This window comes from Camelina sativa, chromosome 8, assembly GCF_030686135.1.
Source record: "Camelina sativa cultivar CO46 ecotype springtype chromosome 8, ASM3068613v1".
Taxonomy (NCBI): Eukaryota; Viridiplantae; Streptophyta; class Magnoliopsida; order Brassicales; family Brassicaceae; genus Camelina; species Camelina sativa.
Window position 1 is genome coordinate 4,195,505 of NC_141887.1, and position 15,809 is coordinate 4,211,313.

Below are 15,809 nucleotides of genomic sequence, written 5' to 3' on the forward strand. Positions count from 1 at the left end.
CTGAACAAAACTAGAGATGATTATCATTTCATCAAGGATAAGTCTTTTCAATATGTGAAAGGTAAGATTCTTCGTTGAAAATAAATGTGTTATATGTCGTCATTTTTATGGACAAATTAATATTATTGGGTTTGCTTTATTCTATTTCTTAAAATTCAAATGATGCCCCAATAATTCATTGAAAAATAAAACTTAGCTTCACCATGAAGGTTGAAAATATATGCCCCCCTTTTCTTAGATATCAACGTACGTAAATTTTGTGAATCCCGATTTTCTTTTTATATCATATGATTTAACCAATGATTAATATTTGCACATGATGTCATATAAAATGTTCATTATATATTGAAAATATTGTAAATTTCAATTGCTATGTAATCCTAATCCAAAAACACTTCTAACTTTGAACTTAGGGTCAAGAACCCAATATGCTGCCGTTTGTTCTAAAAAAATTAAATCCGTCTTATTATTATTAAGGTTGAAAATTGAAATCTTCGTGTAATATATAGAAGGTTAAAATGACAGTGATTTAAGTGATACTATATAATAAGTTTTAAAAAAACATGCTACGTATGAAAAAAAAAAAGAAAACTTGCTACGTAGATTCATATTTTTGAAAGATATATTTCTTTCGCCAACTAAAAAGTCGGCTAATTAGATTACTTCGTGACACAATGTTTAAAAACAGTTTAAATTTTTATGAAACTTTTGGTTCTATTTAGAAAAGATATATATATATATATATATATAATATTTTAAAAGCCAAATAAAATGATGAATCACCATTTGTTGTGTGCAAGTAATTGCCTATCTTTCGAGGGACAAGAGCAGGGAGACAATAATTGGAGTTCAATCACCACGTGGATTCACGAAACACCACAATCACAACAGACGTCCTTATCACAATTATGTAACTGAAAACATAAACATGCGAAACTGTAATATTTTTTTGATAATTATTTTTTAATTTTCAGACGAAACTGAAATATCATCTGTGTTGTTCCCATATAAAAAAAAAAAAAAAAAAAATGCCAGAGACAAAAATAACAAAGTAAACTCATGATTTGTTCACGACAATATAGTTTCATGAACAAATACACGAACTGAAAAATATAAGAAATTAAGAATGTTGCAATCTTTCCATAAAAATATAACAAATCAAGACAAAATAAGATTACGCTATTTTACAAAGAAGAATCAAAGATCTGAGAAAAAAAGAAGATATGTATATTAATATAAGCCAAAAAAACAAAACCATTTTATCTAAATACGATTATTATAATAAAAATGATAAGTTGCTTTAAGGATTGATAAAATCGAGGTAAAGAAGAAAAAGCTTTGGGAGACATCAAAAGAATTAAGGTTTTTTTTCTAATTCCCAAAATGCTCCTCACGGTGAGGATACGGCCTCGATGGCGCTACCTAATGGCCACGCAGCTTCCACGGCGTGTTCTCCGTATTTTACCTTTTTCACTAATGTTATTGTCTGCGATGGCTCCAATCCTGTTTTATTTTTTACCACAAGAAAAGCAACATTAGACAAAATCAAACATATAAACGTAACTTCTTTTCTTTCATGTTTTAAAACTTTGGACTACAGGACCAGCACCAGACCATCCTAAACCAAAATTTATTAAACATATAAACGTAACTTCTTTTCTTTCATGTTTTTTGGTGTATTGAAATTGAATTGTTGTTTTTATGAGTTTTAAGGTGAATATAAAGGAGATACTTACCGAATCCATCAATGAGTAGAGTGTACTGGTAAACGAGATCCATGCACAAGTAAGGCAAATTCTCTTCCTCCACAAGCGGGAACTTTGATTTTCCCTCTTCCAGATTCATACTACAAGCTTTCTTAGCTGCTTTCTCAAAGTCCTTGGGACGAACTGTAGCAACCGGTTGCTTTGGGTCAACAAATCCAGCCTGTGTCATAACCAAACCCATTTTACCGACTTTAACAAAAAAAATTACAGGTTGTGTGTGAAAAGCCTTGAGAAACAGTGTTTTTAGTTCAATTACCTCAGCAGCACGGTCAAAGAAAAATGAAGCAACAAACATATTCTTTTGGCCACCACCTCGACCACCATTCCAAACTCCACCGAATGTGCATTTCATGTGTGTACAGAGTGTATCATTCACTTTTAGTGCGTTGATGGTTATCCTTCGGCACTCATCAAGACTCGCACCAGATGGTGAAGCAGTGCCTTTAAATTCTTTTCCCCCATACTTGTACTTACCTACAGTGATGAAGTATGTTAGAAGAAACCAAAAACTAATGATCAAATATTCTTAAGAGAAATTGCATATCCAGAGATTTTCTTGCTAAGGATCGCGACGATAATGGCAATAATGAAAAAATGTGTCATATGATGAGGATATATGCAGACAACTCTAGTTGGAATGCTCTCATGGCAAAACAATAATCTCTCACCATCGTAGCCTGTCACAATGCAGGGGTTGTCTGAATCGTCAGAAACTTTCAAAATCTCTGCTCGGGCAGCCAGTAATCCGTAATGTAGGTAACTACAAGCAAGAAGAAGCCAATAACAATACCTCACATTAAGGACTACAGATGAATGGAAGACCAGAATTTCTAATGAGTATGGCAGTCTAGAACATATACAAATGAAGAGGACTAACTGCCAGCTCTTCGGGAACCGTTAGTCTAAGACAATTCAAAGACGCATTACGTCAAGAAGACCACAAGAGGTGACAAACCTGTGAACATAGAGAAAATACTTCCGCCCCTTCAAGTACATTTCTCTGACATATGAATCCTCTCCTTCTAATGGTTTTGGTGCACTTGCAGCATCTTCCTCAGATATAGCATATGCCATTTGAACAGACCCCCCTCCAAGATCAACCACTCCAACCGTATCTGAGTATGGTTTTCCCAAGTTCCTTAGCAAGTAGTTAATTGTCACCTGCAAAGTCGAAGCCAAATAAGACAAAATGTCAGCTTGATTAGAGGTTGGCTTGTGCCCAACAGCTTGAAATATAACACTACATTACATACTATACTTCAAACTATTACAGTTGCCATAGTGAAACACTTGTTATTGAATAATTAAGAAAAAGGATAGCAATCCAGAATTTACTTCTAGATATGTTGACGATGAAATTAAAGGTATAAACACTAACAAATGTGGGAGAACATACCCACTGATAAGAACCTTCCTGAGTACCATCGAGTACAGTAACAGCATTTGCCTCAGTTTTCAGCATGCTTCTATCTCTCAAGAGTTCCCTAACCTTATAAACAAAATCATAATAAAGTATAAGAGCTAAGGGACTTAACGAATGTGACTGATAATATGTGGAAATATAATTACCGCTTGCAAAATGTTCTCAGATGCTTCATGACCCAGCGTCCTCAAACCTGCCGTTGCCTGACAAGATATACACAAAATCACTTCAGATGATTCGCAAAATAAGCAACGATACTATGAAAGAGCTTCAATTATCTATGAGGGGGAGAATTCATTTCCATACTCCAACTCTGACAGGTGTCTTTGGACGCAACTCGCGAGGAACAGAAGCTTCTGCTTTGTCAAGGAGAGACACCAAAGAATTTGCTGCTTGCCGGGGATCAGTAGGATATGCACTCAACCCTGGTTTTAGCTGAAATCAAATCAGTAAACAGCTTAGAGCCAAAGTTCCAACAAGCTCCAATAAAGCGAAAACTAAACCAGAAATTCAAGCCACTGCGATATAATGAAACAAGAAACTAAGTGATGCTAGTTAGGTGAGTTCAAGCTTCATGTTAATACCGAAAACACAGAGTTCCATGTCCATTATATACACTGAAAGCAAAGTTATACGCTTCCGGTTCATCTAGTTGAGCTCTGCCTGAGGGCGAGGCAAGATATTGCTATGATCAAATCTAGAGGAGGATCAAATAAAGAAACTTTGGACATGCAAGTATGAGTGCATCTCATTTAAGCTCTATCCAAACAGATATGAAATGAATAAGCTCTGGCTACACAGTCCAAGTCTTTCCACACACTAACAAGTAACAACTATATTAGCTTAAATAACACAAATGCATTACTAAATCACCATAAGAATCTGAATCAAGTCTCGAAAACGACACAAGATTCTATCAAGCAGTGCAGGTAAACGGTAACTCTTAAGTATCAAATCCAGTAGGAAACGGAAACAATTTTATCACACCTGTAGGAAGAGCTCAAGTTCATTGCCGAGAGGGATAAGATCCAAGTTCTGATCAAAACAGTAAACATGTACACGGCTACCAGAACTCCCAGCATCAAAAATCACAGCGTAATTCTTCGGACCTCTCGAATTAGGACCTCCCTTGCGATTAAGCACATTGTACTCCTCAACGACGGAATCAGAAGTCGATCTCCCAGGCATCAGCAGAAGAACAAGAGCGATCAACACAATGGGAACCGAAATCACAAGCACAAGACCACGGTGGCGCTGGATCTTGTCAGATATAGATTCGTGCCGCCCAATCCCACCACGCTTCGCCGTCATCTTACCTCCGTCGGCAGAGTCAGATGTAGGAGAATGGTTACCTGACTCCAGAAGCTCAGTGGAAGAAGGCGAACGGTAGCGTATCTTACCGTTGCCGTTGCCGTTTCCGGTGCCGGATGACGCCGTGGTCTGCGGCGGATCCTGTAACGGCTCCAGATTCGACGGTGGATTATAAGAGGCGGCTTGAATCGCCGGATTTGATCTGGAGTATAAAAGCCTGGATCCAACACTTTGTGTGCTCGCTCCCAGATCTGTGTATTTGTATTTTTTTCTGCAGATAGACACAAACAAACAAAAGACGTTATGGGTTACGATTGCGGGAGATGGTAACTCCCGTAAAAATTTGTTACATTAACTCCCACAACGAGCTTTTACATTAACCCAAAATACATTACTGTGTATAATTTCTCAGTAATGTTTGCGTGATTTGCATTTTTAACAACCCCTAAATTTTCATAACTCGGTTGAATCGAACCATATCAGATCGTAAACCAGAACCGGATTGACATAACCACAACCAAACCAAATAAATGATAAAGCTAAACCGATAATACTAAACCGGACGAGAGTGAAAAGATTACGTACAAACCGGAGAAATATGACGTGACGTCCATACGAATCCATGAAGAGAGCAAAAAAACATATATAAAAGTCTACAAAGTACAAACGATCTACAGTACGAGCACGAATACAAACAAATGTTGACTCAAATACTTTTCCTCAGGCTTTTTTTTTGCTAAGCAAAAAATTTTCCTCAGGCTTTCTTCTGTTTCTTCTGGACCAGACTTGGCGGCGGAAATAGAATACGAAAGAGCATCGCAGATAATATAGCTCCCGTGAAGGAGCTAACCCAATGCACATAGAAATGGTCCCATGTGTTGTGAGACTTGTATATGTATGCCCATCCAAATGCCTGCATATATATATATATAGCAATATAAATTAACCACAAAGACTATATAATTAACAAGATTAAATGTCAAGATTATGAGTAGCTACTAGGTAGGATCAATGAATGATAATTAATGAACTTACAATCAGTGGCGGATCCAGAAACAATTTTCACCGGGTACAAAAATTTATTTAATAATAAAAAAATTATTTAAAAAAACTTTAACTATGTAGTTTACAAACATACTCTTTGCTCACACATAGACTGAAATCTCTTTATCACTCTTTCATTAGTGACGAAATCAAGCAACTCTTTTTCAATATAACATACAAGACAGTCACTTAGAAATTGGTCTCCAATGCAGTTGCGAGTTGCTATCTTCACTGTAGTTTCATTGCAGAAAAACACCTTTTGACACTTGCGGTAGCGACAAGTAAATTTAATACTAACTTTAAAAGCCGATAAACCAAAGGATGTGAGAGATGCTTTTGTGTTTCCACCATTAAAAGAGAAAGATCTCCAAGATTTTTCAGATTATCGAACCTTTTATTTCTTTTACATTGTCAATGTAGATTCCAAGTAATAGTTGATGCTCAAGAGATAAACACTCCTCCACGCTAAAATCTTCTGGATATAATTTGGCCAATCTCACTAATTTTTCCTTTTCAAACTCACGAAATGAATCAATTGGACTCAATGAAGTCATACAAATTAGTAGATCAGTGTTATCTCAGTAAAACGATCATTAAACTCTTGAAAATCCAAATCTAATATAAAAACAATTAACCTTATACTGAGTTTACCAATTTGTTTGTCAAATAAATTTGTCAAACCTATGAGTTTTTTTTTCCTTCTCTAATCCTCTGTTTCACCGTAGAAAGAAATTCAATACCGTACCATTTATGTAGTTTAGAAAATTATGGAGATAAAATATTTGTGTGAGGGATTTGATTAGATTTAAAAGAAAATTGCCTATTATTATCCTCTATCAAAAGAAAAAGGAAGAAAATTAAGTGGATTTAAAATTTGGTATATTTATTGAGCTTTAAACTTTAGATAATTAACATTTATTGAGGTGCATGAATAAATACGTAGGGTGCAATCTTATATTTCAATGTGGTGCATGCTATAAAAACTATATAATATACTTTTTTTTTTAAAATCCATATGATGCACCTGCACCCCCCATGTATACGGTGGATCCGCCCCTGCTTACAATGGCAGGATTCATGAATGGTCTAGTGACGTTAGATCCTACGACAAACACTGATACGGTAGCGAGAGCGAGCACGAACGTTTTGGCGAGCAGTTTACGAGGACCTCTTAGGATTATTAGTAACACCAAGAATGTAACACTAAAACTAAGAATCACTTCTGCGAGAGCTCCAATGTGTGCATCATCTTGATACGAAGGCTTTCCTCCAATCATAGTCTTATACTTTTCTGGTATCATCTCCATGATCGTTATCGCACCTCCTGCCGCACCAACTGCCTGAGATAACATAACATCACATAAGGAAACAAACATGCCAGCTGGTTCCAGTTGGGCTAAAATCTAAATATCTTAATGTTAATTTTTTTTTACTCAAAAAGACATCACACAATATGGACACACACAAAAGAAACTGTTACTGATTATCCCAAAATTTGTATTAAAAAATAGGGACGGAGAAAAACTAGATTGATCCAAATTAAAAGTTTATTTACTAAACTAACTCATAAAATGTGAAGGTTAGATGAGTTATTTTTTTGCCTAAAATACATTTTTTTTTCTTTATTAGAAAAAAAATAAAGTCAAATTTACCTTCCCAGAATTTTTTGTAAGAAAATCTAAATATTTTCAAAAGTCTGTCGGACTAGTTGTGACATATTTATTTATGTATGACAGATTTGTTTTGGCACAATTGATTTATTTTTGTATGACAGATTTTTTATGACAGATTTATTTTGGATGACAGATTTTTTAGCTACACTTATGACAGATTTATAATTGATGAAAAATTTATTTTTCATGACAGACTTATTTATAAACACATCACAAATTTTCACAATATATGACAGATTTGTAAAATGTCTGGCAGATTTATTTTCCACCGTTATTTCAGATTTATTTTCTTGATTAAAAGTCTGTCGTAACATGACATATTTTTTTATAGAAAAATAATTACTAAGTTGACCTCTAGTGATAACAGATTTGTTTTAAGTTATGACAGATTTTTTAATTTAACCAAAAATCTATCGTTTGATAACAAATTTATAATATTTCTAAAAATTGCTAAAATGACCTATGTGAATACCATATGTTATGGCAGGTTTTTTTACGCTATGACAGTTGTTTTTATTTGCTTCCAAAAATCTGGTGTTTGATAATAGATTTATTAGATGTAAAATGTAAATATAGTGACAACAGATTTGTTTTAAGTTGAAGTCATATTTTTGTTAATTATATTTTTTATAAATCATAATATGAATCATATTTTTAAACTCATATATTTAAAGCATATTTTATATATTTTAATTTTCCTAAATCATATTTAAAAAATTAACATCATATTTTATATATTATATTATATTTTCATAAATCATATTTTAATACTTCTTATATACAATATTTTTTAGATATAATTTCATACATTATATTTTAAATAAAATTTATTTAAACTATATATCTTAAAATATTTTGTAAATTTTTTAAATATTATTTTTATACATTATATTTTAAATCAAAATATTAAATGGTATATTGTATTTTCGTTTTTGAATAATATTTTTATAAACAATTTTTTGAATATTATTTTTCTACATTATATTTTAAATCATACTTTATTTTTAAAAACTATATTAAAAAATAAACATCATATTTTTTAATCATTTTATATTGTTCATTAATAATATTTTTAAATCAAAATATTAAATGCTATATTGTATTTTCGTTTATAAAAAACTAAAAAAAAATTAAATTTTCTGTGTTTTAGTCTATTTTTTAATCATTTTATATTTTTCATTAATCATATTTTAAAATCAAAATATTAAATGCTATATTGTATTTTCGTTTTTTAAAAAAAAAATAAAAAAAATCTGGGTTTTTAGTCTTTTTACATAAAAATTGTGTCATTTTAGTTATTGGATAGGATGGAGTGTTAATCTAGCAATTAATTACCAAATTTGTGTCAAACTAGTATATTTTCACTAAAAAAAAACTATTTTTAGCTTTTATTTTGAAAAGATAAATAAAAAGTTTGTAGAGAAAAAAAGAGTATTATGCTTTATTACTACAGATGGCCTATTTATTTCCAAAATGGGTTTGTATATAGAGATCTAATGAGTTAATTTGGACCATTAATCTTATCTCTTACTTTGCTTTGTTTTACTTATCCTTTTGTAATATACAAGTGTATAATTCCCAAATGAATGAAGACACTATAAAGAACAGATACATATTATATTACCTGTCGATATGAATTGGGCACATACAAAAACTTGTTGTCTTTTCCTTTTTTCCAATATACTAGTGTCAGAGTAAAAACAGAGTAATATATTTGACTCTTCTTTGTTTGAATATTTTGACTATCACTAAGATTTGTTAAACAAAACACTAAAAGAAAATAATTTTATTGAGACGTATTTTTGAGACAAAAAATTTTCATCACAAATTTGTGACACTTTAAATATGATATTATGACTAAATTTATTTGTCACAAATTCATAGTATTTTCGTCACTATATTATGACGGAAAAAATCAGTAACAAAAATTTGTCACAATTAGTGACGAATATGCTACGATAATATTAATCGTCACTCTTATGACTACATTGTGACCAATATGTTGTTGCAAATTAGTTATGAACTTATAACAGATATGGAAGTCACAGTTTGTAACATTAAAATGAGTAAACATTAGTCATAAAATAGTATAAATTGTTATGTCATTTATACAAAGCCCAATAAGCCAAGTCTCTAACCCTAATTTAACAAGACTTATTTAAGAGATGATTAGGGTTTTATTCTTTATAATTTCGTGCCTCCTAAACCTAGAGAGAGAGAATAAACCATTTGAGAGAAAAAGAACAAAGAGCCACAGTTGAGATTAAGGACAGATCTTACATGTCCTAGGAGATGGTGGAAAATAAGGGGTAAACGGACTCTTCTACTGACGGATTTTGGTGAGAAATTTCTCAACCCATAAATGTAAGTTTTCCCCAAAAAATTTTGTAACCCTTTTTGTAAATTAAAAGTTATACATGTTTTCTCAAACCTATTCTACGCAGATCCGCGAATTAACATCAGTCATCATGTGAAATCGTTTCTCACTGCTACAAATTGAACTAGAAGCTGATCTACCCGCCGTTGGAAAGATATGAGTCTTACCTTTCCAGAGAGTCTTTCCAGAGAGCCTGGGATCATTTGCATAGGAGTTATAATATGAAAGTTATGGTCGAATATGTGCATCTCGTCGAATTTGTGATTTATTTTCTTTGTAAGAATAAAGATAGCTTATTATAATATATATCTAATGTTTATGATTATAAAAAAATTGTATGATTATAAATTTTAAAAAAGAATATTGTTTTGAGATTAATTTTTTAGTTATAATTTTTATCATATGCAATAAATTTTTTAGTAATAACTTGTGACCATTTGAAACTAACTTCTAATGATAAGATTGGACATTATGATCGTCACAAAATATCATGATTTTTGAGTATTTGTTAAAATTTTGCGACAAATTTTTAATTATCATTTGTGACCATTTGAGACTATAGTTTCGTAATAATAAGATACATAATTAAAACGTTATTTTAAACACGAATTGTGACGATTTAAAGACGTTTTGTTAGTCTGTAATTGAGACAGTTTTGTTACTTTTTGTGTCGTAATTAATGATGACAAAATGATTACTAATATATTTGTTGCAACTCTTGTGACGTTTTTGTTACAAATAAAAATTTGTGACGATTGTATTGCAACTATTCAAAAATCGTCACAAATTCGTAACAATGTTTATATTGTAACTAAATACTTTTTATTGTGACTAAATATTTTGTCATAATAAAATTATTTTTTTGTAGTGAAATAACAAAGGAAAAAAAAAAACAAGACGAGGATAACGGAAGAACATTTTCATATACTGAGGACGACGGTCTCTCACTTAATATAGTAAGATATTTATCTGACTTAATTAATCAAATTTCGCAAACCCTAGAAGTAGAAACATAATTAAACTTCGATGAATAGAACAGAACATGTCACTCAAGTAATTAGATCTCAGGTTACTATTATTTATTAGTAGCATATTAGATGTGATGAACCGGTTATCGTGCTAGGTTATTTTGATTTCAATTAGATTGGTGAACCAAGTTTGGTCTACTATAGTTAATTCGCTTAACTATATAAACAAACTTTTGTACCATTAACTGGTTAAGCTTTGTATAATCGGATTTTAAGTTTGTTAAATAAAGAGTTTGTTTCTTTTCCAATCCTCGTTTCTCGTTCTGTCTTTTCCGGTTAATCGTAGTTTGTTATAGCATAAATTCGTTAAATGATATAGATTAGCTAATAGGAATTAGAACGTGAGCATAGTCTAGGGGTTTCAAACGTATGGCAATCGACGTTTTTACCATTAATGAGAATCTATTATTTTGTCTTGTTTCAAATGGATTTTAAAAAATGGCTGACGCTTTTTGATTATTTTATAAAAGTCATTATTTATTATTTATAAGTATTAAAATGGCCGACGCTTTTTGATCCGTTAGATGTAACGAAATGCCTGACGCTTCTCGACCCTTTGTCTTCATAAACAGTATAGCTCTTCCAATTTTTCAAATACAAACAAATAAAAAGGAATAATCATATTAACAGTTAAAACAGAGCCAAAAAAAAAAAATCCAACTCACCAGAAAGATTGCTTGCTCAAAATAAGAAAATATAGAACTGGAACAACACTTTAGAAACAACTAATACGGTAGCTAGGTTGAAATAGAATACAAATTTTGTAAATTAAAACTCATTTATTGGCTTGATCAGCATTTCACAATACATAGACGATCCCCTGTTCTTTTGTTGGTTGCACCACTCAAACCAGCGATTCTTTTAGTAACATCAACATATTGTAATTATTAATATATTAGAGGGTATAATTGTAATACTGGCAAATTCCCAATTAAAACTTAGATTTTGTTAAGTTACAAAATATTTCCGTAGATCGTCTTTTCCGTATATCTCTGTATATGGTTCAAACCAGTGACAGTAGCTTCTTATAAACAAAGGCATAAGTGGTGTCACTATTTCATGGGATTTCAGTCGCAGCAGCATGAAAAAGGAAAAAAAAAAGATGAAGAAGGATTGAAAGAAAAGTAAAGACACATTTTTGGTCGCCAATGGTTGCGATCTGAATAGGGCCATAATGTAATTTACGTACTTGTTTAGACTCAAAACAGGACAAGTAGGAAAACAGAGTATTCAAAACTCTTCAACAAACTAAACAACAACCCCTCTTTTCCTCCTAGAGTGTTTTCTTTACCAAAGCTTATGACTGATAAAAACCCAACTCTTGCAATTTCCGGTTTGCCTTTAGACGAGCTAAACCGATTCCAATTTTTTGAACTAAATCATGTTTTAACTTTTAGCAGAGATCAAACAGAATAGACTTGGAGAATTACTTCAGGTAGATCAAATTGCACAGGAGAATATTCTCATTAGCCATCAAAGTTAAAAGCTCTCCAGTTCCAGAAACTCTCTCCTCTGGTTTACTTAACATAAAAATTGGTGATGCAAATAGATCTTACCACGTATGCATTTTTTGGATTGAACTCGGAAACGTTCTTACGAGAGAGAAGCAAATAAAGAAGTGAGATTCAATGCTGATCGAATTCATGTTTTGGGAGCTAATCTCGCTTCTGTGGCGGTGGCTAACTTAGGCACGACCATCAAGTGGTCGAGTGTACTGTTCGCAGTAACGTTACTTTTACTGTTAGAAAGAAAAAAACAACTCATAGAAATCCGATTTATACAAAATTAATCATATAATTCAAATCCACTATGTTTTTTTTTTAAACTGATTAAGAAGGCAAACAAAAAACATTACTTTTTATTTCATTATATTTATTGTAAATTAACACGATAATTATAAGTCTGATGCTAGAATTGTATAAATACAACGTTTGAATTGCTTAGCATTAGGGGACTACGGGACTAATAGCAACAACAACGAGCTAGGCCACCTCGGCTTACACAATCTCCGTTTTGGTATCCCTTTTTAGTACAATCTGCGAAACATTCTCGTGACCAATATTTAAATTGTGACCCAAATTGTCCTTTAATACACACAACGATGCAATTATCCAATGACACTCTGTCAATCTCTGCATCTACACAAAACCACCAAAAAATATATTAAAATATGTATATACATGGCCGGTGATAGACATGTGCAACAAGTGCATTTGCACTAGAGTATACTAAATTTAAATGTATTTTAAGGCTCAGAAATAATTTTCAAAAAAAAAATAATTAAGGCCCATTTTCTAAAATTGAACAGAGAGTATAACAATTTTTGTGATATTTACATCGGCCTTATGTATATGCAAGTATGTGTATTGTATATTTGTATATATAATTACGTATAACATGTCCATACATTATTTAGAGTTTTGTATAGACTCCAAAAGTTATGATTATTACCATATCACAATCACAAACACCAAAGATTTATAATTACCTGAGCCAATAATGGTATGAGTGGACAACAAAACTGCTAATATGACAATTTGAAAAATCACCAAAAGCTTTTGTGATACCCACGATGATAATAATTATTTGTATAAATTTACTGAATAAGATGATGCTAATCTTTCAGAGATATTCCACTTATATAATTAATCTTACTCTTGGGTAATTTCATATTTTCCAATCTGTTTAATTTTGCTATTAAATGTTTTTCCAAAAAGTTGTTGACATTTATTTTATATTTTGAACATATCTTTTGACTATATTAAATGAAAAAAATAATAATAATGAATGATAGGAATAGGATATATCTGACAATTGACAAAAAAAAAAAGGATATATCTTACAAGTAAAAAATTTATACAAATTATTTTTGTCAATTAATATGTTGAAGGTAAACTAGTACTTTTTTTGTTTAACAAGATATGACACTTGTAAGTTTGGTCAACAGTAACTTATTGCATAACTAAATCGAATCAATATATTGACTTTGTAAGTTCTTATTGTTACCTTACACAAAATATTTGATTAAGAACACATTAATATAATTTGTTATGTTATAAGATTCCATTTATTATAATCAACACGATAATGTTTGTACTTTGGCCTCATAATTCCAATTAGATAGTGACCCACGCTCTACAGTGTGGGAAAATATTTACATAAATTTGGATTTGTTTGTCACAAAATAATATAAAATTTATTTATTCTATACATTTTATAAAATTATATATTTAATTTACTTAATATCATACTCTGATTTCGACCCGACCCGTAGTCGGTACTACTATTTTGGTTTGGATGCAATATCAAATGTGTTAATTATAAATTCGGTAAAATATAAAAAAAATCCAACAAAACATGTATTGAAAAGAAAAGTAAAGACATATTTTTGGTCGCTGGTGGCTTCGACAGCGATTCACTTCTTAACAGGGCCATAATGTAATTTACTTACTTGTTTAAACTAGAAACATCATAAGTAGGAAAACAGAGCATTTAAAACTCTTCGACAAACTAAACGGCAACCCCTCTTTCCTCTGAGTGTGTTTTCCTTACCAAAGCTTCTGACTGATTAAAACCCAACTCTTGCGAGCTAAATCGATTACAATTTGTTGAATTGAATCATGTTTTAACTTTTAGCAGAGATCAATCAGAAGAAGGAACTTGGAGAATTACTTCAGGTAGATCAAATGGCACATGAGAATTTTCTCATTAGCCATCAAAGTTAGAAGCTCTCCAGTTCCAAAGACTCTCTCCTCTGGTTTACTTAACATCAAAGTTGGTGATGCAAATAGATCTTACCACATATGCATATTTTGGATCAAACTAGTAAACGATTTTGCGAGAGAGAAACAAATAAAGAAGTGAGATTCAATGCTGATCGAATTCATGTTTTGGGAGCTAATCTTGCTTATGTGGCGGTGAGGTCGGCAGATCCGAAATGGAGAGGCGTGAGGCTATGCTCTGGTCTTGGAGGATGAGACCAGGCTGAGTTCTTCTTGCGGAGCTTTCAGAACATTGCTGATGAGGACAGCCATGCGAATGTTTCATTTTGGCTAACTTAGGCACGACCATCAGGTGGTCGAGTGTTTTGTTCGGGGTAACGTTACTTTTATTGTTAGAAAGAAAAAAACAACTCATAGAAACCCGATATATACAAAATTAATCATATAATTCATATCCACTATGTTTTTTTTAAAAAAGTTTGATTGCAAAGGCATATAAAAAAACATTACTTTTTATTTCATTTTATTTATTGTAAATTAACACGATAATCATAAGTCCGATGCTAGAATTGTATAAATACAACGTTTGAATTGCTTAGCATTAGGGGACTAATAGCAACAACAACTAAGTACGATACCTTGCTTTACACAATCTCCGTTGTGATATCCCCGTTTTATACAGTCTGCAGAACATTCTCTTAACCAATATATTAATCTTGACCCATACCCATGTCCTCTAATACACACAGCGATGCAATTATCCGAAAGTTTGTCGATCTCTGCATCTACACAAAACCACCAAAAAATATATTAAAATATGTATATGCATAGCCAGTGATAGAGATGTGCAACAAGTGCATTTGCACTGGTACTATACTAAATTTACATATATTTTAAGGCTCATAAATAATTTTCAAAAAAAAATTATATGTAATTAACGTCCATTTTTCAAAAAATAAACCGAGCATATAACAATTTTTGCGTTTTTTACACCGGCCAGTATATGCAAGTATGTGTATTGTATCTTTGTATATATAATTACGTATAACAAGTCCATACATTATTTAGAGTTTTGTATAGAGTCCAAAAGTTATGATTATAGAATATCACAATCACAAACACAAAAGATTTAAATATACCTGAGGCAATAACAATATGGTTGGACAACGAAACAGCTAATATGACAATTTGAAAAATCACCAAAGCTTTTGTGATACCCATGATGATAATAATTTTTTGTATAAATTTAACTGAATAATATTATGCTAATCTTTTAGAGAGATTCTACTTATATAATTAATCTTACTCTTGGGTAATCTCATATTTCCCAATCTGTTTAATTTTGCTATGAAATTTTTTTCCATTTATGCTAATAAAATTATGAGTCAAAAAGTTATTGACATTTGTTTTGTATTTTGAACATAAATTTTGACTATATTAAATGAAAAATTAATATTAATGAATG

General features: G+C 31.5%; 2 protein-coding genes and 2 long non-coding RNA genes across 4 annotated transcripts; all 4 read right to left on the reverse strand.

Annotated features, from left to right (window-relative positions):
- Window positions 1-1,120: 1,120 nt before the first annotated feature.
- LOC104706133 (apyrase 2) lies at window positions 1,121-4,908 on the reverse strand. The gene is made up of 9 exons (XM_010422272.3): window positions 4,177-4,908; window positions 3,496-3,624; window positions 3,336-3,392; window positions 3,163-3,255; window positions 2,722-2,927; window positions 2,435-2,526; window positions 2,023-2,240; window positions 1,737-1,926; window positions 1,121-1,503 (listed from the first exon to the last, which is right to left on the reverse strand). The coding sequence occupies exons 1-9, from the start codon at window positions 4,498-4,500 to the stop codon at window positions 1,391-1,393; spliced, it is 1,422 nt and encodes a 473-aa protein (XP_010420574.2). The 5' UTR covers window positions 4,501-4,908; the 3' UTR covers window positions 1,121-1,390.
- Window positions 4,909-5,064: 156 nt separating this feature from the next.
- LOC104709212 (putative aquaporin SIP1-2) lies at window positions 5,065-6,984 on the reverse strand. The gene is made up of 2 exons (XM_010425862.2): window positions 6,609-6,984; window positions 5,065-5,413 (listed from the first exon to the last, which is right to left on the reverse strand). Exons 1-2 carry the CDS (start codon window positions 6,918-6,920, stop codon window positions 5,255-5,257), a joined length of 471 nt encoding a protein of 156 aa, XP_010424164.2. The 5' UTR covers window positions 6,921-6,984; the 3' UTR covers window positions 5,065-5,254.
- A 5,484-nt stretch (window positions 6,985-12,468) lies between these two features.
- Window positions 12,469-13,232, reverse strand: LOC147939662 (uncharacterized). Its single transcript, XR_015563728.1, has 2 exons — window positions 13,111-13,232; window positions 12,469-12,760 (listed from the first exon to the last, which is right to left on the reverse strand). It is a non-coding gene; the product is annotated as an uncharacterized LOC147939662 (long non-coding RNA).
- A 1,608-nt stretch (window positions 13,233-14,840) lies between these two features.
- Window positions 14,841-15,681, reverse strand: LOC147939663 (uncharacterized). Its single transcript, XR_015564494.1, has 2 exons — window positions 15,484-15,681; window positions 14,841-15,129 (listed from the first exon to the last, which is right to left on the reverse strand). It is a non-coding gene; the product is annotated as an uncharacterized LOC147939663 (long non-coding RNA).
- Between the last annotated feature and the right edge of the window lie 128 nt (window positions 15,682-15,809).